Source organism: Cibotium barometz, chromosome 3, assembly GCF_041138505.1.
Source record: "Cibotium barometz isolate CiBa-2024 chromosome 3, ASM4113850v1, whole genome shotgun sequence".
Taxonomy (NCBI): Eukaryota; Viridiplantae; Streptophyta; class Polypodiopsida; order Cyatheales; family Cibotiaceae; genus Cibotium; species Cibotium barometz.
The window spans coordinates 42,510,767-42,533,603 of NC_141048.1; the positions used below are offsets into that span (position 1 = coordinate 42,510,767).

At 42.0% G+C, this 22,837-nt stretch overlaps 2 protein-coding genes across 3 annotated transcripts in view; one reads left to right on the forward strand and one right to left on the reverse strand.

Moving 5' to 3' along the window:
• Window positions 1-11,475, forward strand: part of LOC147640083 (uncharacterized) — a 29,514-nt gene extending 18,039 nt beyond the window's left edge. Inside the window, exon 2 of the mRNA XM_086776861.1 lies at window positions 11,139-11,475. Coding sequence (XP_086632987.1) covers window positions 11,139-11,203 — 65 coding nt within the window. The 3' untranslated portion in view covers window positions 11,204-11,475. The remainder of the gene's footprint in view (window positions 1-11,138) is intronic.
• A 2,965-nt stretch (window positions 11,476-14,440) lies between these two features.
• Window positions 14,441-17,593, reverse strand: LOC147640084 (ETHYLENE INSENSITIVE 3-like 1 protein). Of its 2 annotated transcripts, none has more exons than XM_086776874.1 (2): window positions 17,442-17,593; window positions 14,441-17,088 (listed from the first exon to the last, which is right to left on the reverse strand). In XM_086776874.1, the coding sequence occupies exon 2, from the start codon at window positions 16,996-16,998 to the stop codon at window positions 15,121-15,123; it is 1,878 nt and encodes a 625-aa protein (XP_086633000.1). In that variant the 5' UTR covers window positions 16,999-17,088; window positions 17,442-17,593; the 3' UTR covers window positions 14,441-15,120. The 2 variants fall into 2 exon arrangements, with proteins under 2 accessions (XP_086633000.1, XP_086633010.1); XM_086776884.1 differs by having other exon boundaries at window positions 15,328-15,465; window positions 15,558-17,573.
• Between the last annotated feature and the right edge of the window lie 5,244 nt (window positions 17,594-22,837).

Genomic DNA, 22,837 nt, shown 5'->3' on the forward strand with positions numbered 1-22,837 from the left:
TTAGCTGCAAAGACTCCGGCATTTGTGCACTAAGGCACTTAGAGATGGTGGACTCCGATGCTTCATCATCTTCGAGCGAGGAGGCAGTTGGCTTCACTGCAAAGGATACCTGGGAATGGATTCTTGACAGTGGTGCTTCCAGGCACATGACTCCATCCCCTAACTTCTTTCTAGATCTGAAACGGCAGTCGGGTTGCATCTTTATTGACGATAACTCCACTATTCCGATACATAGTGAGGGCCGGATGGAGATTATTCCCGACGGCAAGGGGGGCAAGCATGCTTCCCGTGTTCTTTATGTCCCTGCTCTGGGTTTTCATCTTCTGTCAGTGCATGAGGTATGCAAGTGTCATGGCCCCGTGAAAATGGAACAGCACAAGTGTGGGCATGGTGATTGCTGAGTCAGAATATTGAATGATTCACATGGGGGGTGCCCGGACAGAGTTAAAGATGTGTGGACATCCCTAGGTGTGAAGGGGGGAACTAGAACATTAAACTTTTAATGATTTATTAAAGTTGCCCCTAGGCCTTAGTGGCCCCTAGGGGCTTTAATAAATTTTAAAGTGGGGGGCCCTAGGATTATTATGGGGAGGGGGCCACTCCACTTTTGGAGTGTGTGCTTCTCTCTCCCCTCTCTCTCTCTAGCTTTTGGAAAACGTGGAGGTACATGCTAGTTCCCTCGACTGCTGGTTGGGAATTCTGCTACTGATTTCTGTGTGCTGGAGCAGGCCGTACAGCAGCCGTACAAGTCTGTACGACAGCAGGTACTGCTGAGGACAGAGGTGGCGTTGAGCTGTGGAACAGAGGCGGCTGTAACAGACTGCTACAGTTGCTGGTACAGGCTGTGCAGACAGGTACAACTACAGGTACAGCACTGTACGACTGCCGTACGGTGTACGGACAGTTCAGGTACAACAGTACTGCTGCTGGCGGTGCTAGACAGGCTCTGGACAGATCTGGCTGCGCAGATACAGGCGTGTACAAGTGCTGGCTGCAGGCGGCGTATGCAAGGACAGCTTTTGGCACGTATCCCGAGGCAGTACAGATTGGTACAGGGCAGTTTTTCAGGACTGTACAGGCAGGTACAACATTGAGGTGGACACAAGGAGGAGGGTACAGACAAGTACATACACACGTGTGAAGCAGGGTTGTGGAAACAAGTGCCTGTAAGTACAGATTGGTACCGTTGCTTCCTCCAGTGCAGATTCACGGGCTGATTTTGGTAAGCTCCGCATCTGTTCATCTATCTCTCTTTCTACTGCTTGATGTCTGTTGCAGATTTGAGTTATCTGGCCCCTTGTGAGAGGAGGGGTATGGCAGATTGACAAGGGTTGAGACAGAGGTTGAACAGTACATGTATGTATGAGCTGAGATGTTGAATCATGTGCTTGAGTTATGCCAGATGTATGCTCATGGCTGCCCTGCTTAGTGGTCTTGGCTGATCAGAGGGAAGCACAGTGTGTTACTTTGAGACACAGATCTGTGCGCAAGAATCCTCTGTGCTAAGAGGGATTGTGGGCTGTCAGATTGGACATACAGGTGTAATCTCTTGGCTGATTTTTGTTGTACTCAGCCTTTCATACTTTTGAAAATTGAATAAAGAAATACCGCAAGGGGCGCCAAGCTTTGGGGCCAACAGGTGTCACTTTGTTTTCAGATTTGGGCACTCTAGCCCCAATCTTTTATGTTTTCATATCTAGACTACAAGTGGACGGGTGACTGCTAGTCTACCGCACTCTGGTTTCTATCAGAGGCCGGTTTCAAGGTTCCATTGCCGGGACCAATCATCAACTTTCTAAAGGGGTTGAGCTCGTGGTTGCCTCGAAGAAAGCCATCGCTGAAAATTCAGCAAACATGTTTGATACAGAGGATGAGTACTTCTATCATGAAGAAGAAGAGCAAGAGACTTCTCCTGAGAGAGATGTATCTGAGGATATTCATGCAGGAGAACAGGCTGCAGATGTTGAGCCTTATGAGGATGTAACACAGCCAAAAGATGTACTTGGTAAAGAGGATGATGATGCTCGGTTCAAAGATCGTTTGGCTGGTGTTATGGATGTATTTATGCAGCTCACACAGAGTGAGAGATTTGCTGAATTTATGAGATCCCGCACAGAGCCCAAGAAAAAGAAGAAGAAGGTTTGTTCTAAGAATCTTCCTCAGGGTCAGTGGTGCCATCCCACAGGAACCATCTTTTGGCCAGTTTCTGAACATGCAGCATGCTTATGGAGCAAACTCACAGAGTTCCTTCTTTGAACAGCCACCTATTCCTCAGCAGAATATGCATCCAGGTTATTTTGGTGGTGGCTCGGTGTTCCAATCTATGACTGGGGGTTATCCTCAGGGAGGCATGGGTATGCACGGGCCTTTTGGAGCTAATTTTCAGCCTGGTATGCAGGGGAATATGTATGGTGGTATGCAGTCCGGTATGCAAGGAAATATGTTTGGGGGCATGCAACCTGGAATGCAAGGCAATATGTTTGGTGGCATGCAGCCAGGTATGCATAATGGAATGTTTGGAAACATGGCTGGAATGTATGGTATGCCTGGTGTGGGAATGGGAAATGTTGACCCAATGATGGGCATGAATGTTGGGGCAGCAATCTTGCGAAGCCACTTCCATATGATAATCTAACGCCTATGGGAAAGGCGAAGGATTACAAGGAAGGGGGAGCTGCAGTGAAGTTTGATACATTCAGTGGGGCCAAAGATAAACTTAAAGCACTTACCTTTTTACAGTAGTTTGATGCTGCTTTTTCTGGTGGGAATTACACAGAGTCCTCTAAGGTGAGGAAAGCTGCCACTTTTCTCAAGGGCAATGCTTTGCAGTGGTGGTCTACTCTTCTTTTGCAGGGCATAGCACCCACTACATGGGTCCAATTTAAACAGGTTTTCTCTTCCGTATGGCTCACATCTACATTTGAGGTGGATGTTATGACCGCATGGCACAAATTGGATGCTTCAAAGTGTGCTAATTTGGAGGATTATAACAAGAAGTTTTGGGAAGCTTTACTCCCAGTGACTTCTTATCGTGCGGTGCCACTATCTGAGCAGGTCGAGAAGTATTGTTGTGGGCTGTCCAAGGAGGTACGAGATTATTGTATCAAGACGAGTAATGAACATGTCACAGATGATTGAAAATGCTATGACAGCTAATGCGTTACTCACTGGTGGTTCATCTGGGTTTAAAGGCAGTAAGCACTTGAGCAAGAAAGCTGAAAAATCTGGGCATGCTTCTCGTGATGCTAAAGGGTCTTCAGAGACGAAGTATAAGAAGTTGCCAATGCCTAAGAGGACTTCCGAGAAAAGACAGGCTTTGAGAGATGCTCATAAGTGTTTTTACTGTACTGAAGAGGTTCATATGTCATTTAATTGTCCCAAAAGGACTCTGACAATAAAGGAGAGCCCAAGTCAAAGAAACCAAAACCTTCTGCAGGCTTAGTTCCTGATCTTGTGGGGGAACAGCCAGGTGGTGAAGCAACAGAGTTGTGCAGGGCATGGGGCAAAGTGAGAGATCAGAATGCCTTGATCTTCTTTGACACAGGTGCTAGAGCCAACTTCATTTCACCAGATTTGGCTGGTCGATTGGGGATTCGCGCAGAGGAGATGGGGCCGTTACATGAGGCTAATATGGCTTGTCCAGGGTATGCAGAACCCGTTACTCCTATCATTGGGAAGCTTCGGCTTCATTTGCAGGGTTATGTGGACAGCGAAGAGTTCTTTATCATGCCACTTGATGGCAGTGATGTTTTGTTGGGGATGCCATGGTGCCACAGGGTACATGCGGTGGTGGATACTTACAATAGAAAAATTACTTTGACTCATAGAGGGAAAGAACATGTATTGGATGTAAAACTCAAAGGGGAATCTGTTCCTATTGTATCCGCTTCGGCGATTTCATCAGTAATGAAAAAGCATCTTTCCGCGTACTTGATTTATGTAAAGGATGCACAGGATGATGAGTCTAAGTCTAATTTGTCTATGTTAGATAAGGACAGGACTGATTTCTTATGTGGGTTTCAAGATTGTTTTTCCGAGTCATTGCCAGGAGAACTTCCTCTTGAGAGGCCAGAAGATCATGCCATTGATCTGATTCCTGGTAGTACTCCACCGAATAGACCGCCGTACCGTGTTAGTGCGAGTGCGATAACCAGAGTCGTAATAGCTTTCCACTCTTCTTCAGCACAATGACAATGGGTGATACCCAATTAGTAGTATGCTTGATTTCATAAATGAATCATGCAGCAATAAGTTTGCCAATCTTTTCTTGTGCAATCCTGCAGCAATAAGTTTGTCAATCTCTCTTCTTATACAATGGCTGAATACTTGGGATCCATTTGGTAAGATCTTTGCCTTGGTCTTGATTCTTCAATAATAGGGATTGTGTGTTGCACCACCTTAGGCGGTACTCCCTATGTCTGTGCATTTCCACGCAAAGCAATCCTTAAACTCTTTTAACAAATCCACCAACTTCCTTTCCTCATCCGAGGTTAGATCTTTAGCGATGAACATTGGTTTGGGCTCCTTCCTCGATCTCCGTGGGTCCGTCATATGATCCTCCTTAGATCGTTGGGCTTTGAGGCAAACCATTGTTTGGTCAACCACTCTAGATGATTTATAGTGTTTAGGGACTGATCTTAGGTCCATCCCATCATCTTCTTTTGCCTCGACCACTCTATTCGATTTATAGTGTTCAGGGACTGATCTTAGGTCCATCCCATCATCTTCTTTTGCCTCGGTTTGGGCCAAAATCCTCTTTGCTTCTTGGGCAGCTTTGGCCAAGGTTCTATTTCTCCTTGGCCTTTTCGATCTAGAAAGCTGAGGCTCAACCTTCTCTAGAGATTGGGGTCTCTCTTGTGTCTTACCAAGGATAGTGACTTTCTCTAATTCCTTACTTTGATTCGTGGGGAAAACTCTTCATGCACCTTTGTAGCTTCGACGTATCTTGGCCATTAGTCGGTTGATGCGCTTCCCTTTTGATAATGCTGCGCTATCTGAGTTGTTGACAACTTTGATTCTGAAACGTTTGCAACATTCCCAATTCTTATCATAAGGACAGTAGTCAAAGAACCTTGCTTCGTTAAGTCCAAATCAATGTACTTTGTACATCAACTGGAGTACATCAATTGTTGAAACACGCGCATCCAACTTTTACTAAAATCTAGAGGAGAGAGAACAGTTTTTGGTTGGTACACTTGTATTGAAGTGGTTTGATCAGTTGTTACCGATTCATTTTCAAAGAGGTTATGTTCTATCAGCGGTCGAGTCTTCCATGTTTGTAGGTCTATCTTTAGAACTTGGGCGTCCTTTCGTAAATAGACTTGGTCTCAATCATGCACCAACCAAGCCTCCCACATGAAAGGTGTGCCAAGTATAACATCATACAAATTTGGTTAGCGCAAGAAATTCATCACTATGGAAGTGTGATGATATCGGAATGAAAAGATTTTCAGTTTGAGCCATTATACAAGACTCCCTTGGGCCTTACTTTGTGGCCATCTTTATGACAAGATCCATTCGTTGTAAAACATTATTTTTTCATTTTTCTTAACATTTTTTCAAAATGGTGCTCACTCCTGCTCCACCATCTAGGATCACAATTGTCTGATCTCTATTATGGTCATCATTTTCATAGTAATATCCCAATTGATTGACTGGAATCTGATGAATTTAGGAGCTTTACTATCCTCTCTCAAAGGCTATGAGACATTGACCTCTAGTTCATTTCACGATTTAGCACGTGGTTTCGAAATTTCCTCTACCCGTTCTTTCACATCCCTCCAAAGGACAAGATTGCTAGGAAGCAAGAGACCAATTAGCATTTTCACCTCTGACGATAAAAATGACATTAACTGGCTACATCCCATGATCCGCATGCTATCTCACTTTCCCCAACTAGGTGTTCTATACCATTTTGTGATCTAGGTGTATAAACTTCATCCCTTGTTTTAAACATTCTATTCATGAGGTCATCTCTTTATCCTTCATTGGAGCTAAATTGTGTCTCCTCCTCTTGTTCTAAAATTAGCTCTAGAATATCCAATTTTTTGTTTTTTGTAACCCTCTCATGGAGGTACACTGTTTCAATAGCCTTACTACTCCTTAGTTTGTGCTCGAACTTCCCTTGGGCTTCTCTAATTAAGCCTTTGTAGTTTTTAATTTTTCGATCTCTTTTTTAGTGTTGGGATATTCTCTAAAGTTCTTTGGGGTCATTCGCCTTTTTGCGGGGCCGTCTATTTAGGGGATTTTTGTATCGAGATCTTATTCTGGCTAAATCTTGTGACCCTATCTCTATAGTCCCTTCATATGACCCATCTTGGATAAGGACTAGTGATTCACCCTTGTCTACCCTCATTAGTCGCCTTCTCTTACTTGTTTTAGAGGTCGAAGTTGATAAAGTGATGAACATCCACCTTGTCTTTGTTCAACCGATAAACATCCACCTCGTCTTTGTTCACTTAGCACAAAGAAGATTGTCCTTTGCATTATGAGAAAATGTCTTATATACATTTGGCGCTTATTCACATTTGGGTGTCCATACGAGACCCCTCCGCTGTTCCAGCGCTCGACTCATCGCGGTGGTCATGGGGGATGCCTAATTCGTGGATCTTGCCCGATGGTATGTGGCCCTTGCCCGACCATAATAATTGGCTAATTGTTGGAAGGGAAAATCGGCTCCACCCACTTGAGTGGGCCCCGGGTGTGTACGAAAAAAAAAACTTAAAAACTAACTAGTAAAAGGTTCGTCATGGCTAACTTTTCTCATAATATTATAACTTTTATAGTGCCTTTTCATGACACTTATTGCTACTCCCATATGAATGCCATAGAGAGCGCTTTCCTTATTAACCCCATAGAGAGCGTTTTTCTTATTGCTACTCCCATATGAATGCCATATGAATGCACTTTTCTTATTAACCCCAAATCGATTAACATCCATCCGAGTGCAGATTATCCAAGCTTTGATTTCCATGGCTTGTTACATTGGGATCTATATGTGGTACCTGAGATACTCCTTGCCAGTGGTGCTCTAGGAGCTATTCAAGCTAGATTTTATATAACTTATCTTCTACATTGAGCTCCACCTCCAAATTCTAGTGTTATTTTTAGCTTCTTGCCCCTAGTTTAGCAAAGGATTTGGTTCAGTGGACAAAGTGGTATAAACATGAATAGTTTCTTCATGTCTCATGTGATAGTTTCAAGAGGTAGAGAAATTGAACTAGAAGTTTCTTCTCTCATATCTTTCCCTAAGTGCGATTATTCTCGATGGATTCACCTGGGGTAAGAAAATTTATTGACATGGTAGTCCCAATCATAGTTGAATAGTATTGGGCAAGAGACTATGGTATAACCCCAATCATAATCAGAATAGTATTGGGTGTAGGATTTCTTGTTGCATATCTGATAATACAAAACTTGAGGTTCCTTTGAAATAATATGGATTGGTAACTATTATTTCAATGTTCGGTCCGTGTGCCTCCTCAATTGGTTCCATCCATCTAGTGGTTAAGTCAAGCGTATTATACTGTGCTCCTTGATTGGTTCCATCCACCTCGTGGTCAAGTCAAGTCTATTGGTGTCTCCTCAATTGGTTCCTTTCACCTAGTGGGTCAAGTCAAGTGTATTACTGTTTCCTCAATTGGTTCCATTCATCTAGTGATCAAGTCAAGTATATTAGTGTCTCCTCAATTGGTTCCATTCACCTAGTGGTCAAGTCAAGTGTATTAGTGTCTCCTCAATTGGTTCCATCCAAAGCCGAGTGCATTAGTGCCTCCTTGATCTAGATTAAGTTAATCTAGATCAAGGAGGCACTAATGCACTCGGCTTTGGATGGAACCAATTGAGGAGACACTAATACACTTGACTTGACCACTAGGTGAATGGAACCAATTGAGGAGACACTAATATACTTGACTTGATCACTAGATGAATGGAACCAATTGAGGAAACACTAATACACTTGACTTGACCACTAGGTGAATGGAACCAATTGAGGAGACACCAATAGACTTGACTTGACCACGAGGTGGATGGAACCAATCAAGGAGCACAGTATAATACGTGACTTACTGTGCTCCTTGATTGGTTCCATCCACCTCGTGGTCAAGTCAAGTCTATTGGTGTCTCCTCAATTGGTTCCATTCACCTAGTGTTCAAGTCAAGTGTATTAGTGTTTCCTCAATTGGTTACATTCATCTAGTGATCAAGTCAAGTATATTAGTGTCTCCTCAATTGGTTCCATTCACCTAGTGGTCAAGTCAAGTGTATTAGTGTCTCCTCAATTGGTTCCATTCACCTAGTGGTCAAGTCAAGTGTATTAGTGTCTCCTCAATTGGTTCCATCCAAAGCCGAGTGTATTAGTGCCTCCTTGATCTAGATTTAGTTATGTTGTGGTTTTCACTAGATCGATAAGTCGTGTCCCTATGTAGTAGCTAGCATGGAGTGACGAGTTCTAGCCACTTGGTCATATGAGCAAGTTGAACTCTAGGTCCATGCCATAGATTATCACTCTCTTCTTGGCTCAATATTGATGCATCCTCACTACTGCTAGGCTCTTGACAACAAGGAATTTGGGTACTCCTTTGATGATTGGATAGAATCTCTATTGGATTGGTATGATGATTGGATAGAGTCTCTGTTAGATTGGATAGAGTCTCTATTAGATTAGTATGATGATTGGATAGAGTCATTAGATTGGTAGGATGATTGGACAGAGTCTATTAGAGTGGTATGATGATTGGATGCCATTAATTGCACTTTTTGGGTTATACCTAATAACCCACAATGAGTGAAGGTGCATGAATCAAAAGAAACAAGAGCAAAATACTATTCTTAATTAAAATTTTCTCTAAATATTTTTTAAAATTTTTAAAATTCACTAACTTTTAAATATTCCTAAAGATTCTCAGACTTTGTCAATAGGAAAATGCTCGAATTTATCTCCTAGATATTGTGGTCCATTTCGATTTATACATCGGATTGGCACAGTTGCGTTTGAATTTAAACTGTCTCCACATATTAGAGTTCATCCAGTCTTTCATATCAATAGATTGAAAGGGAAACTAAGAGGTGAGGATAACATAGTTACTTCTCAAGAACTCGTTGAAGTCGAAGAAGTGTCCTATGTTCCACATGAACTTGATAAGGTACTGGAATTCAGGGAAAGAAAACTTTGTAATTGACTAATCCCTGAGGTTAAAATTAGGTGGAAAGATAGGGAAATAGAGGATTCGACTTGGCAGTAGGTTGATATTGTTCAGTGTAGTTTCCCTTCTTTTCATTGCAAGAGTGTAATGTTTTGAGAGAGGAGAAGTATGTTATATGCAGATTATGAGTGCATATGCTTGTGAGCATGGGAGCATGGGAACAAGCTCTAGTGGAGCATGGGTTAGGGCTAACCTTAAGGGTTAAGGTTAGGGTCAGGCATCCAAGGGTCACACATGAAAAATGGAGAGTCAAGAGTCACTTGAGGGCCCTCCTATATAATAGGGACATGGGGCACACTCAAGGGAGGCTGAGGCTATGGTCTCTTGATGTTATCTTGAGGCTAGGTTATGTTATGTTCTCTTGTGTAGAGGATCATATCTACTTACCTACCATTTCACACTATAGCTATACATGGTATTGGATTGGAGTTATACCTCTTGATGGTATGGGACATCAAGGTAAAGGTATGATGTACTTCATTATATTTCATGTGTGCATCCCTTGGGCTCGGGGGTGGTCGGGTGGATGAGTTTATGCCTGATTTATGCCATAACAATTATCTAGAGAGATCTTAGGATTTTAACACCACCCAAGACAACCACCTTCTTACATGTGGCCACCCAAGATTATGTGTCCAAGGTGTTCATTGTCCAAAATTGCTATTGCTTAAAAAAGGTGGTTCCAGCTCATAGATGTATGCTTTCAAGCTTTTTAATTTTTTCAACTGGCCTTTAGCCCAAGATCCTCCCGTAGTTACCAAATTTGACCATCTGTAGAAAGCCACAGCCACCCGCCCGCAGGTGCTTATTTATCCACCCATAGGTGATGCCGCCAAGGAAGCATCAAGGGGGTTTTAAACCCAAGACCTAGTGAACCTAGGCAAACACATTCACCACTTGAGCTATCACCTCATTGGCTCTTTCAAGCTTGGATACCCATTAGTTCTTAAAGATTAAGCACTTAGTGTAGGAAAATATTACCACTCTTCACTCTACCCTCCTTTTATTTGATGCACCTTACTACCTACTCTATCTCAGTTGTTTTCAACAAACCAACCATGCTCACATCCACATGGTAAAACGTGTCTCAAGAACCACAATCGCAACCTTTGGGTATTCTTCCTTAGCTCATATATCTTTTCTCTATGAGTATAGAATGGTAGCCGCTTGCTCAAACTACTTATGTTGCTACAATCTTGCTAATTTCCATATGTTATTAAGATCTCTCCTACCTATTATGCATTAATGTTACAGTTTTGAATTTCCATATTTTATTAAAATCTCTCTTACTCAGTAATCTAGAATATACATTTTAATTTTCCTTATTCTTAATCTCCATGTGTATGTCACATGATGATTAAATAACGACTAAACTTTAACAACATTAATACTAATCTTATTTTTTATTGATTAATCCTTTTTTAAATTTTCTTACCCTTTTTTGGGCAAGTGCTCTTTTTTTCTTTGGTACGAGGTTCTCACAAAGCCAGTGTGTAGACCAAGAAACAACCCCATAGATGCTATAGTCCTCATGAGATCTTGATACCTACAAAAAAAATGTTAAACTCAACGTATTAATCGGATGCTATTTGCATATAAAAATGAATTCGTATTACAACTTAGTTGCTCATGAGAATGTGTCTATATACCAAATCTCACAATTGGCTGATCATTTGGTATGATAACTTTTAAACCCCTTTGATGCTACAACCCACATGGGACCCTTTATAGTTACAAAAAGATGTTGCTAATCTTGCTAGCTAGGAAGGTCATCATCTATTTGTTCGAGCTGGTGAACTACTACCACTCGTACTTCAAGTTTAGGTGTTCATATTATTTATAAAGAGTTGGACAAGTTATTGTTTGGGCACCCTGGGAGAAGTGGTTGAAAAAGAATTTTCTTAATGCTCCACCCTTGTGTTGTCTTTGTAGGATCTGCGGCTATTTTGGAGGTGAGATGGTTGGGGGAGACAGAGACGATGGAGATGAGGGACTGAGTGTGGAGGACTCGACTATCCATCTTAAACCTTCAACTTTTCTTCCTTGCAAGAACAATAGAACTTCCCAAAATTGGATGCCACACCTTTTTGCTAACCAAAGACAATCCCACAAGAATGCCTGGATCTCCTTGCACCTATTTGTTGTGACAAAGATGTAGTAGTCCATACTCACCTATGCTGATGAGCTTATGGAATTGTTCATCTAATTATGGAGGAGTTGTTCATGTACTTAAATTTCCCAAATCCTCAATGAAAGTAATGATGTTGATTTCTCAAAACTTAGATATTTTTTATAAGAATTAGAATGGCTACCACTACCTGCATCCATCCAAAAGGAAGCTAATATTAGTGACTTTTTATGTGTTTTCTAGGTGTCATCGGAGAAGAAAAGGTATTATTTATAACACCAATCATGTGTCTATGATGCATGACTACCTTAGTGAGAACAAAATCAATTTGACTAGTGGTAATCATTCTTATAAAAAAATCAGTTTGGGTAGCAAGCTACCTTCAATCTTGTGCCATTCTCAATTTTTGTTTGTATAAAAATAATCGCTTCCTTTTTGTTATGCTTTTTCATGCTTACTAATAATACATAAATAATCTTGAATTTAAATTTGTTATTAAAATCTTTCAATTTAAGACAAGTACACACATGCACGCACACATGCGCGCGCGCATACACACACACACACATGTGCATGCATATATGCTCTCTCTCTCTCTCTCTCTCTCTCTCTCTCTCTCTCTCTCTCTCATTAACCCTTTTCCATTGATAGAAATCAAACATTAACCACCTATGTATTTCCTATTATTACCTACACTTTGAATTGAGTGTTCTTGCTTAACTTGTATGGCTACTACACTTCTTAACAAGCATTCCTCATAGGACAGCAAAGGGGTTTTATCCTTTCCCATAAGTTTTAAGAAAACATAGAATCCCTCATTTGACTATCCTTTAGAGATTTTAAAAAGAACTTAGAAGGGCAATGAGCATAGAGAAAGCTAGCTTCCTAAATAGAGTCCTACCCCTTTGAGCATCATTTAAATCCCAAATCTGCAATTGCCTTTTACAATCCTCTAACATAAGCTAATCATCCTCCGTCAGCTTAAATTCTTTAGCAATGTGCACAAATCTGTAAGGTTCACTTGTTTGACCTCAACTAGGCCATCATACAAAGTGCTTGGCTTTCCTTGAGCACTTTGCTTTACCTTCAAAGTGCATGAGATGGTCCTCAACCTTGAAATATTTAGACCTTTGCCCGAAATCTTTGTTTTCTCCGCTCTCAGCTTCTGTAATCTTTTAGCCTCTTTGACTTAAATTTGGCTTTGGCCTTGTTCCTTTTTTGCCTTTCAAAACAAGAAAGGTTCATTTTTTTTGTAATATTGGGGGTAGTGTCTCTTTCTATGGCCATATATTTGACCAAGGATGGAGACCTATTGGAATTCATTTCCCTTTAATTGGAAAATGAAACATGTGCATATATATATATGTATCAAAGCCTACGAGAATTTCTATGAGGATGTCACCTTGTTGTGTTTTTCACTTATGACGGTGATTATTTTAAGGATTAGGATGTTTCATCGTGAAAATCTCTCATTTAAAAGTACTCTCATCCATTGTAATCATGTGTGTAAGCTCTATCAACATGGCTCCACTTGACATGTATATTGACAAGATTCGATGTTAGCTATTTCATAGCAAGTTACAAGCCGCATTGGAAAGACATACATGGTTTGCCAAGATATACATCCAATTTTTTTACTGTTTTCGCTCGAGAAAAGGTGCAAACTTTGAGTCTTTTGGGTCATGTAAGTCTTATCATACACATTTATTGTCAATTGTCATGGATCTAGCACTTGTGTCTAATTCTTTTATGAGTATTCCTCCACTCATTGGATGTGTCTTCCAAGTCCAAACACATACCTTTAAGGTTTGGTCATACTTAAGCAAATAGATAGATGTGGTGTATATCCCAATTGTGAAATCAACATGGCTTCTCACATGCATGGGTGTCCTAGTATGATGTTGTATGAGCGATTGCTAGTGGAAATTCATCACCTTAAAGATGTGAAGGAAGATTATGTCAAAAGGTTTTGACCTTAAGATCATCTTGCAGGACTCTCATGGGCCTTAGTTGAAATATTAGGCTCAAGACGTGTGGACGTTCAAGGATGACACATGGCAGTGTGGAGCGGTGTGTGACGCGGTCTAGGTATTTACCCTAGATATGGATGACAACACAGACCTTATCCCTCATGTCTGGTAGAGATTCGTAGATAGTGTCTAATATCATTTAGGCACCCTTTACAACTTTGTAGGTGTGAATGGACATGAGTCAAATTGTTCGGACATCTGTGTGAGTGGCTATAGATCCATAATTCTGGTTGTTAAAAAATTGTGGTGTGTTGTCTCTCATGTTTGAGAGCATTGAACAATGTAGTCCAAAATAGAGCTTCCTTCTTTTTCCTTATTAGTGTAGGGTCGCGTGATAGGGCTCCACCTTGCACCACTTGGTGCAAACACAATAATAGTGTAAGTAGCTTTTAGTGTATTGAAGTCAATGTTATTCTTGGGCGTGAGGGACCTAAAGCATTGCCTGCTGTGGTGTGAAGGGTCAAGCTAATTGTGCTTGTGGCACCATAGATATAACTGAATTCAGCTTTTCAACGGCGAGATGCCCTTGAGATGTGCAAATTTTGACACTACATTAGGTAATCAAGAGGAAGGGATATGACAATAAGGTCAACTTACAAGGCAATCATGCATGATCCAGACTCTCAAAGGTACTACCTTTCTATCCCCTTTCAAACCAATGTGGAAGCAAACTAGAAATATAATGGGTAGATATCTTCCATCTTCTTCCTTAATAAGTTGTTCCGCATCGAAGGGTTGGGTAATTGAGATTTACGGAGCTGATCAAGCCCTGAAGGTCTTTACAAATAGATACCCCACCCATTGTCCAGGCTGGAATTGGACAATGGGCAGGTCAGATGTTCCATTTTCATGGGTCTGGGTTGTCTGTAAAGACCCTGAGTTTGCAGAGGTCTCATAGACTTCATAATACAGAAGATAGAGGCGGCATACAAAAATGTAGACTTCCGAACAAGACTCACATAAGCTCTTCCATTTTGACCCTATGTAGTCTTCCAAGTACCCATGCACCCTACACTTTCCATGTAAAGTTGACGTAAACGTAATGCCAGCACTTGTAAATAAGTAAAAACACACACTTCCAATGGCATAAAGGTTGCAGAAAAGATGAGCCAATGGACCCCTGATGAACCACACTGATCTACCAAGTAACATATAGCGTGACTTAAAGCCACCAAAATAGGTGAGGCCAGGGAAAGGAGCCCTGGTGCAACAAGATAGTAACCTACTAGATCAATCCAAACGTCTTTCTTCTTTATCTGATCGAAAAGTTTACTTGTCACAAGCAGTGTGACGGGAGAAGATAACCATAAGCCTACATAAAGACCAAAAGCTTTGCAGGAGGAGGGGCAATACATACACCGGCCATGTATGATGAGCCTAGGTCCTTAAGCCTTTGCAGAATCGATGACACACTCTGCACACATTCACCTGCATTTGGACGAGCCGATGAATTACGCGAATGCCTGCATATACACAAGTAAAGTTGATAGTTATCATATTGGCTACAAAGCACTGCCATGTACATCAAAAAGTTTCTGACAAGGTAGCAGCTTGAGAACCATAACTCCTGTACTTCAGAGTCCGTGACCCCTTTATATTCTTGCATAAAACAATTGCCTTCTTGCCAGGTATTTTCTAGTAGTTCCTTCTACAAAAAAAAATTCCACCAGTAGCTAAGGACCATCACGTGTGATGATAGTTGACACCATGACAAAGTGAATAATTTAGTAGGCAATGATGCAGACCCATTCAAGGTCTAGGCTCCATAATACAATATTGGTTCATCATCATCATGAGGGAGAGAACCCACGTCTCCTTTCACTGGATAGCAATTTTGAATGTAAGAGCTCGGCCCAAAGTCGACACCAGATTTTGAATCCATGCATTCTAGCAACCTGCTAACATTATTGATGTCCTTTTGATTTCCTTCCATGGTGCTCAGGTTATTGCCCATTATATACCCCGGCCCAAAAATTACATTCTCATCAATGATAGACCTTGCAATTCCCTTGTCCTGAAACTCAGGCCCGATTGTTGTCAAGTCCAGCTGTTGACTCTCATCAAAGATCTTGCTGGTTGCCGTGTTTACTTGGCTAGAATGCTGCAAAACCCCACAAAAGTTGGTAAGAAAATCGGATGAAGGTTGTTGCCCTCCTCCTGCCAGGAGACTGTTTTCTTGCACAATACCCTCACCTCCTATGCCAGTAAAAACTGCCATAGTTTCAGCATGTGAGTATGTCTGTGAAGAATGCCCAAAAACAATGGAATTTAGTGTGCCTTGGAAATCTTCCACCTTCTGCACTTCACCACTTCTTGTTTCCGGTCTGTATACACACCCTACTTGATGCAGATTTTGGACTGAAGTGTCAGAAAACCCATTTGCCTGCTTGAAGCATGGACACTGCTCATATGCACATGTGTAGGCGGCCTTCGAGACACCACTGAAAAAATCCCCAGACAACTTCCTCTTTCTTCCAAGCTCTCCAGGCTCACCACCATGCAAGGCAACAGAGCCCCTGTCGGAGTATGCAAACAACTCATCATCTGGATCAACTTCCTGTTTCAAAGCCTTCATGACAAATGGGTCAAAACTTAACGTTTCCCCATTCCAACCTCCTTCACTTTGGCACAGCTTTGGGGCATCATCAAAACCCTCCACATCATACTCACTTCCACTGCTAATAGAGAAAGTCCCCCCATTACCAGCTGCTACAGCTTCATCACTGGTCAATACACCTGCTACATTGTTCTGCTGGCGTGCTAGGGCCTCCTCTTGGTTCAAGACTGCAAGCCATGTTGCACTCTCTTTTGCCGTCATCTTGTCCTGGAGGCATTTCGACTGCCTGACAAGTTTCCGAATCTTGGAGATGTCTGGAAAGATGTGCTTCATTACTGCTGTTAGCACTCCCACTTTCCAAGCTTTCTTCAAGTCATGTGGCTTTTTGTAGGGTGGAGACCCTTGCCCTGTTTGCAGACCCAATTTAGGCCACCATTCCTCATCACCGGTAGGCCACCATGGCGGTGAGACTCCCTTTTCCAGAGGGAAACGCCTTTGTGGCGGATCACAATGCTGCATAAGTGCTGATAATAGAGACCCCAGTGTAGTATCTTGAAGCTCTTGAAGAGTGTGAGGTGTTGAGGCCACAGACTCATTGCCTTCCGCCTTGCCTGATGCACCATGCTCTGCTTGATACTTGGCTATGGCTGCCGGTCCATTGCGATCAAACCTGACCTTCTCTTTCCACCATGCCCTGATGTTGTCAGATGCACCACTCACAGGTTTCCCCTTTTCCGGAATGATGCCGTACACAAAGGCCTGTGCCTTACATACCTCCATCATTTTCAGCATGTATTTGAGTATGCCATCCTGTGCCCGTGACATCTTTTTTCTGCGTGCTGCCTCTTGTGACTGCTTCTGCTTGGGCCTGTCACCGTGGCACTTCAACTTCTGTTGCTCTTTGATCCGTTTCAGCCGTATGCGATCCCTCCACATACGCTTCTCGAGCTCATCCACATCAATTTCATCATCACTAAGATCTTCATCTTGCAGAACATCTGCATCATTATCCCCCATGAGTCCCATTCTTTCTGTGTCCAGAGTTCCAGCAGATGCAAAGTCATCATGGAAATCCATGATGGCGCAAAGGGTTAAAGCCCACAACACCACCTCTACAGCAGACTACTTCACTCAATGTAAAAAACAGACATGCACCAGTTGAAGAATCTGCAATTAGAAGCAAGCAAGGGGTCAACAAGCATGCCCTTCAAAGGACTCAATTATACACTGCACGTTAGCAGCTACTGGCAAAGCGATTATGCTTTTAAGTTTTCACCCACTAATCTCTGATGCAGGATAAAACCCATTCCATTATGAGACAGCAACAGATCCAAATCAGAGTTCAAGAGAAATAGGGCCCCTAAATCCCCTAAATCTAGCATTCATTGTTGTTGGGTCCATCACAAATATGAAAGATAGATATATAGAGCGTGCAATTTTTACCCAAAATTTTCAATCTGTAGCTAGCAGCTAAGCAGAGAGGCTAAATACACTAAAGTAGACTAGCCATTAAAGCTAACCTGGAAGCTTCAAATCCAGCGAGATGGGAAGCACAAAAGAGTGAGTGCCCTGGTGTGTGGTGATAACAGTCTCCAAAGGTGGGCACTGGGCAGGGATAAGCTAACCTGGTATGTGGGTGGTAAAGGCAAAGGAATGAGTTAAGGGTTGTATCTTATAATGGGGTGCATCATGCATGTAGCGGTGGTGTCACACACTGCCATCTTACTGAGACAACACCGCTAAAACTGGGGAGGCTCCGTATTTGGCAGCGGTTTGTAGACCCCGCCCGGCATAGAAAGGCGTGCTTAGCGCGAATGCTTGATTACCACTTGGCAGTGGCGGGAGCCCAGACGGTAAGGTCTTTTCGGGTTCAATTTTGTCGGCACGAAAACTGGACGGTTTTCGCTAAACCGCGGCCGCGGCGCTGCGACCCACCCGCCGCTAGTTTCAATTATACTGCTGCCTCCCGGCACAGTTATAAAGCAGTAACGGTTACCCCGGATGACCTTTTTACCGGGGAACGGGTTAACGCCTGTAAGCGCCTAGCCGACAAAACCAATCAATTTGGTCAAAACAATTCATCGACAAGGGGTTCTATCGCCGCAATTTATTTTGGAGGAACCGGAATCATCCGTACGGGTAGGAGCCAGGTGGCTAGCCGCTGAAGGGCCCACGCCCCGAGCGACAACCGGGACTACTGGTCACGACTCACGGGCCACGGTTCACAACTAACTGCTTAGCCAACTGCTTACGGAACTCGTGTGTAGACTCACTGTAGAGAATACTGGTACAGCGTACACACGCAGGCGCCCGGCCCCCATGATTTGCGAAGTTCGTAACTTTTGTCCTCCATCGTCTCCAGTCTGAACCCACGCATGGTGCACCACACATGCAAGCTGGTACGACTCCAGCTGGCCTAATCACAGCCTCAGTTGCGCCCCGGTCCACGGTTTTGTGTGGTCTAGATTCTAGAATCATGTCGTACCCCAAAAGAAAAAGTTGAGTTCAAAAAAGCTTGTATTTGAGGTCCTACTAGTGGTCATGAAAAACTTTTTTCTCAACGATCTATAAAAAAGACAAGGTTGAAACCTAGCCATTCTCATTAATAAAAATCTTGTTACTAACTGGTTTTATAAATATATATGTAAAATTTTTGTCTCTTTTATTAAGGATCAAATTAAATTCTTGTCGAGAAATTTGAATGAAAATATAATAAAGATCGGTTTTTCGTGAGCACTAGGTCCAGCCATCCATGGTCAAAGACTCAAGTCCGCCATTAGACTTCACGGCCCTTTACACGATAGCCTATGCGATGGGTGGACTCTAGACCACCTTGATTGCCCACCATCATCAAAGCCTTTTACAAGGCACATGCATGTGTGCCAACGAGCTAAAGGACCTATTCCCACGCATTAGGGCAAAGGAAAATATATTAGTGACACGTAGGAAAATTTCATCACAAAACAACTCGAGTTGCTCAAACCATGGCCACTTCTCATAATGGGGGCCAACTAGCTATCTTGGACAATACAATATGAGGGTGGAGCATTATATCCACCCCCCCTCCCTTAATGTCCACCCAAAGGTAAACTATGTCAAGTCGATGAAGATGTTGCTCCATCTAATCCCTGCTAAAAGCCTTTGTCAAGATGTCTGCACAATTCTGTGTCATTGGGCAGTATACAATCTTGACCTCCCTGAACGTGATGAGCTTGTGCAATGTGTTTTGTGCGAGCATAAAACACAAGGTTCCAAGCAATATCCATGCAACTCTGGTTATCACATTGCAGCGTTGTAGACGGCTTCTACACCACTCCCATATCTTGTAGAATCCTCCTCAGCCACAATGCCTCACATGATGCAAAGCATGAAGCTTTATACTCGGTCTCTGTCGAGCGACGAGAGTGCAACAGTGGATGTTTCTTTCTACTGATCTAAGAAATGCATCTCGAACTAAGAGAAAAACAATACCCAATTACTGATGAGCACTTGGTGTCGGAATCACTCTCCTAATCTGAGTCATTAAAGCCATTGAGGGGCTTATCCACAACATAGGTGATGCCTGACTCCTAAGTACCTTGGATGTATCGCAACACTCGCATTCCTACTTTCCAATGATTCTCTTGAGACTTTCTAGAGTGCCTTTTGTTACCTATAAACTTTTCTTTCGAAATCAAGAACCATGAACCCAGATCCTCAAGGCTCCCATAGAGGAAAGCAGACTTCACATCCATTTGCATGAACAGTGTGGATTGTAACTGCACCATTCTTGTTGAAGTGAACCTACACCCACAAATAACGGTTTGTGATGGGTGGCCGAGATAGAAAGAAGGTTTCTTTTTTTATCTGAAAAAAATAAAAGACTTCTCTTTAGACATAAGTGAAATAATACTGTGAACCTTTTATTGGACACTTTGTATCATTGCCTACTGCAACCATGATGTCATCTCCCACACACTTTAGGAAGAAATACCAATCCTTGTGAAGCCACACTATCGATGATCTAAGAATCATTGTGTGCTACAACATTAGCCGTATCACTGCACACTTCTTTAATGGCAACAAATATAAATAGCTCTATTTCTGTAGCGTTCTTCCTTGGTCTTTAGAGTGCCATTCATCAACTTGCCTTTTCATGTATTCTTTGGTTATGTGTTCTTTCTTGTTACAATAAAAGCATTTAATCTTTTTCTGATTTGAAGAGTTAAAATCCTTATTGTGTTAGCAGAGAAAGCTTGGTCCCCACCATTACGACTCTGCATCCTCATCTTCTTATCCCAAAGCAATGAGCTAAACTTCTTGAATGTGAGAGGAGTAGGCCTGACACCAACATTCAAAGATGTAACAAAACTATCATACTTAGGCGACAATACCCTTAGACAGTGTGACAACGAACGAGATGTGAGGAGAGCACACTTATGCCAATTGCAGCCATTTAGTCACGGAGATCTTTCATTCTAGAGAGAAACACCTCCGCTCTTTCACCTTCATTCAACTTCTTTGTTGAAGTTGATTTTGAGATGCTAATTCCTTAAGGGATTTGTGGTCTCATATTGGCTCTACAACAAGGTCCATGCTTCTGCAGTTGTGGAGGCATGCTAAAACATGGTCAGCACACTATCTTCCACGCTCCTGATGATGGCACATAGAGCATTTGAATCCCTTCATCTGTAAGCTTAGACAAGGTGTTACAGGGTTGCCATCTGCATCATCCAACGCCAATGATGATGTCCCAAAGCTCGTAGGAGGAAAGAATAAAGTTAAGCTTGAACTTCTAAAGAGGATAATTGGTGTCGTTAAGCTTTCCATCAGCACCGAATGGTGGTGGTGTGGGCGGGGCCTTGCAAAAGATGCCATTTCTCTAAGGGACTGCTAGACAACAATTAGAAAAGAAGTTTTATACCAAGCCGGTGCTCTGATAGCATGTAAGAGAATACAATGTGTAGTGTATATAAGAGAGCACTCACAAGAAGTAGGATCTTTCACAGCACAAAACTTTAAAACGCAAGTTGCACAATAACAGAGATAGAGAGGAATATTGTATTACTAAAGTGATACAACAGATGGCAAATCGTGCTCCTATGAGGGGAGCTTTGATGGCTTAGCTGGAATTGCTAAGATGGAGTCTGTATACTAGTAAAAGATGGGGAACACTGATGACTAATGAATTGTGTGGAGAAGGGGTGGCTGTGTATCTATATAGGCTTGTATACATAGGGCAGTCATGACATGACCGTGTATGTCCACAGTCATAGTCAGTGCCACCGTTCGTGGTGGCACCATAAAGATGTACTAGCAACTACATAGCAGTGATTCCATCTCCCATGGCCATTCGGGCCATGCAATGTTGGGACATAGTGTCCAAGAGTAAAGTCTACCTATTCCATGTGTGGGCCATTATGAGATAACAGTCTAGTGTAGCATGTAGCCTATCTGGCAGTGTGCTAAATCTAATCCAAGCTATCTCTAAATCATCTAGCCTTATAGGCCACCTTCTCGTGTGAATACGGGGATGACAAACACCCGGCCTGTTGAACCATGGCTACTCTTCATAATGGGGACCATATAAACATGAGCTAGCTGGTGCCTTGGATAATACAATATGAGGATAGAGTATTGATATCCAAGACAACCTTGATGGTACCAAAGAAAGAGTAGCTTTCCACATCATAATATTATACGTACTTAGCTAAACTATAATTGTAAACACATGGGTATAGTATTTTTTACATGTTTTACCTTTAGTTTGTAACTCTTTGTTGCCTCTTACAAGCTAACCTAGCTATGGCAATATCCCACATTAGTTGTGATCTCATGATATAGGAGTGATATAGAAACCATTTTGAAGTTGCTTTGAGGAAAAATCTACGTGCTCCTATGTATAGGAAAGGGAAGAAGGAAAAAAAGAAGGAAGAGGGGGTTGTAATAGCTACCTACACGGCCCTCCAAATTTGCACCCACAAGATCTTAAAACCCTTTCGGTCCTTTGCATCATGGAAACCATCTCTTAGCTGCTAGGTTTTTAATGTTAGTGTGAATTCATCTTCATTCAAATAAAACTCCATGAAATGCAACTCTGCAGTAGCACCTTTGGATTTGCAATGCCGATTGTTCTTATATTTAGCATTACCTTTGCTAGTTGACGCGTCTTTTCAATTCTGCACCTACAAGTTCTCTCAAAACCCTTTCAGTTCTTCTCATCGTGGAAATCATCTCTTACATGCTAGGTTTTTGACCGTAGTGTGAATTCATTTTCTTTAATATATTAAAACTACACGAAACATTGAAAGGTGAGGTACAAAGAATTGAAATGTAATGTAGGCAATGAGTCAAACAAAGAAGAGTCAACATTGAAAGGCAAGCTATAAAGAGTGTAAAGGGAAGAGTTTGGATGACGAGAATGTAAAACTTCATGTGTGAAGGGTTTGTAAATTGTAATTCCTAATGTGATACTATGACAAGTAAAGATTTCTCATAAACCTGCCTTAGTTTTAATTGTCTTGATAATTTGGTGATTTTTTTGCTTATGCGAGGAAATAGTCTTTTCAATTATTATATCATTTTAAGAGAAGTTATTTTTTTTAATACTTCAAATTCACAATGTGTATTATTACGTGTGTGAGAAAGAGAGGCTACACAATATCCTTATATTGCAACATGCCTATCACATGAGAGCAAGTTGCGATGGTCAACTCTACAATCTCACTTATAGCCTAGGTCCACCTCTTCAAGTTTTTAGCACAAATAGTTTCAAGCTAGGTTCACAAGCTTTCCATCAAAAGCTTGTGTATGCCATTTGTCACAACTATATTAGGTAGACACCATCTAGGGCCCACAAGCCTAGACATTGGATAGAAGGTGCACATAAAAAAACTTTTTGGCTTAAAGAGGCCAAACATAGCATAAAAAGGTGCAA

What these genes read in the sequence shown, in the direction of transcription:
- LOC147640084 (XM_086776874.1), bottom strand. Translation starts at nt 16,998, where the DNA reads ATGGATTTCCATGATGACTTTGCATCTGCTGGAACTCTGGACACAGAA.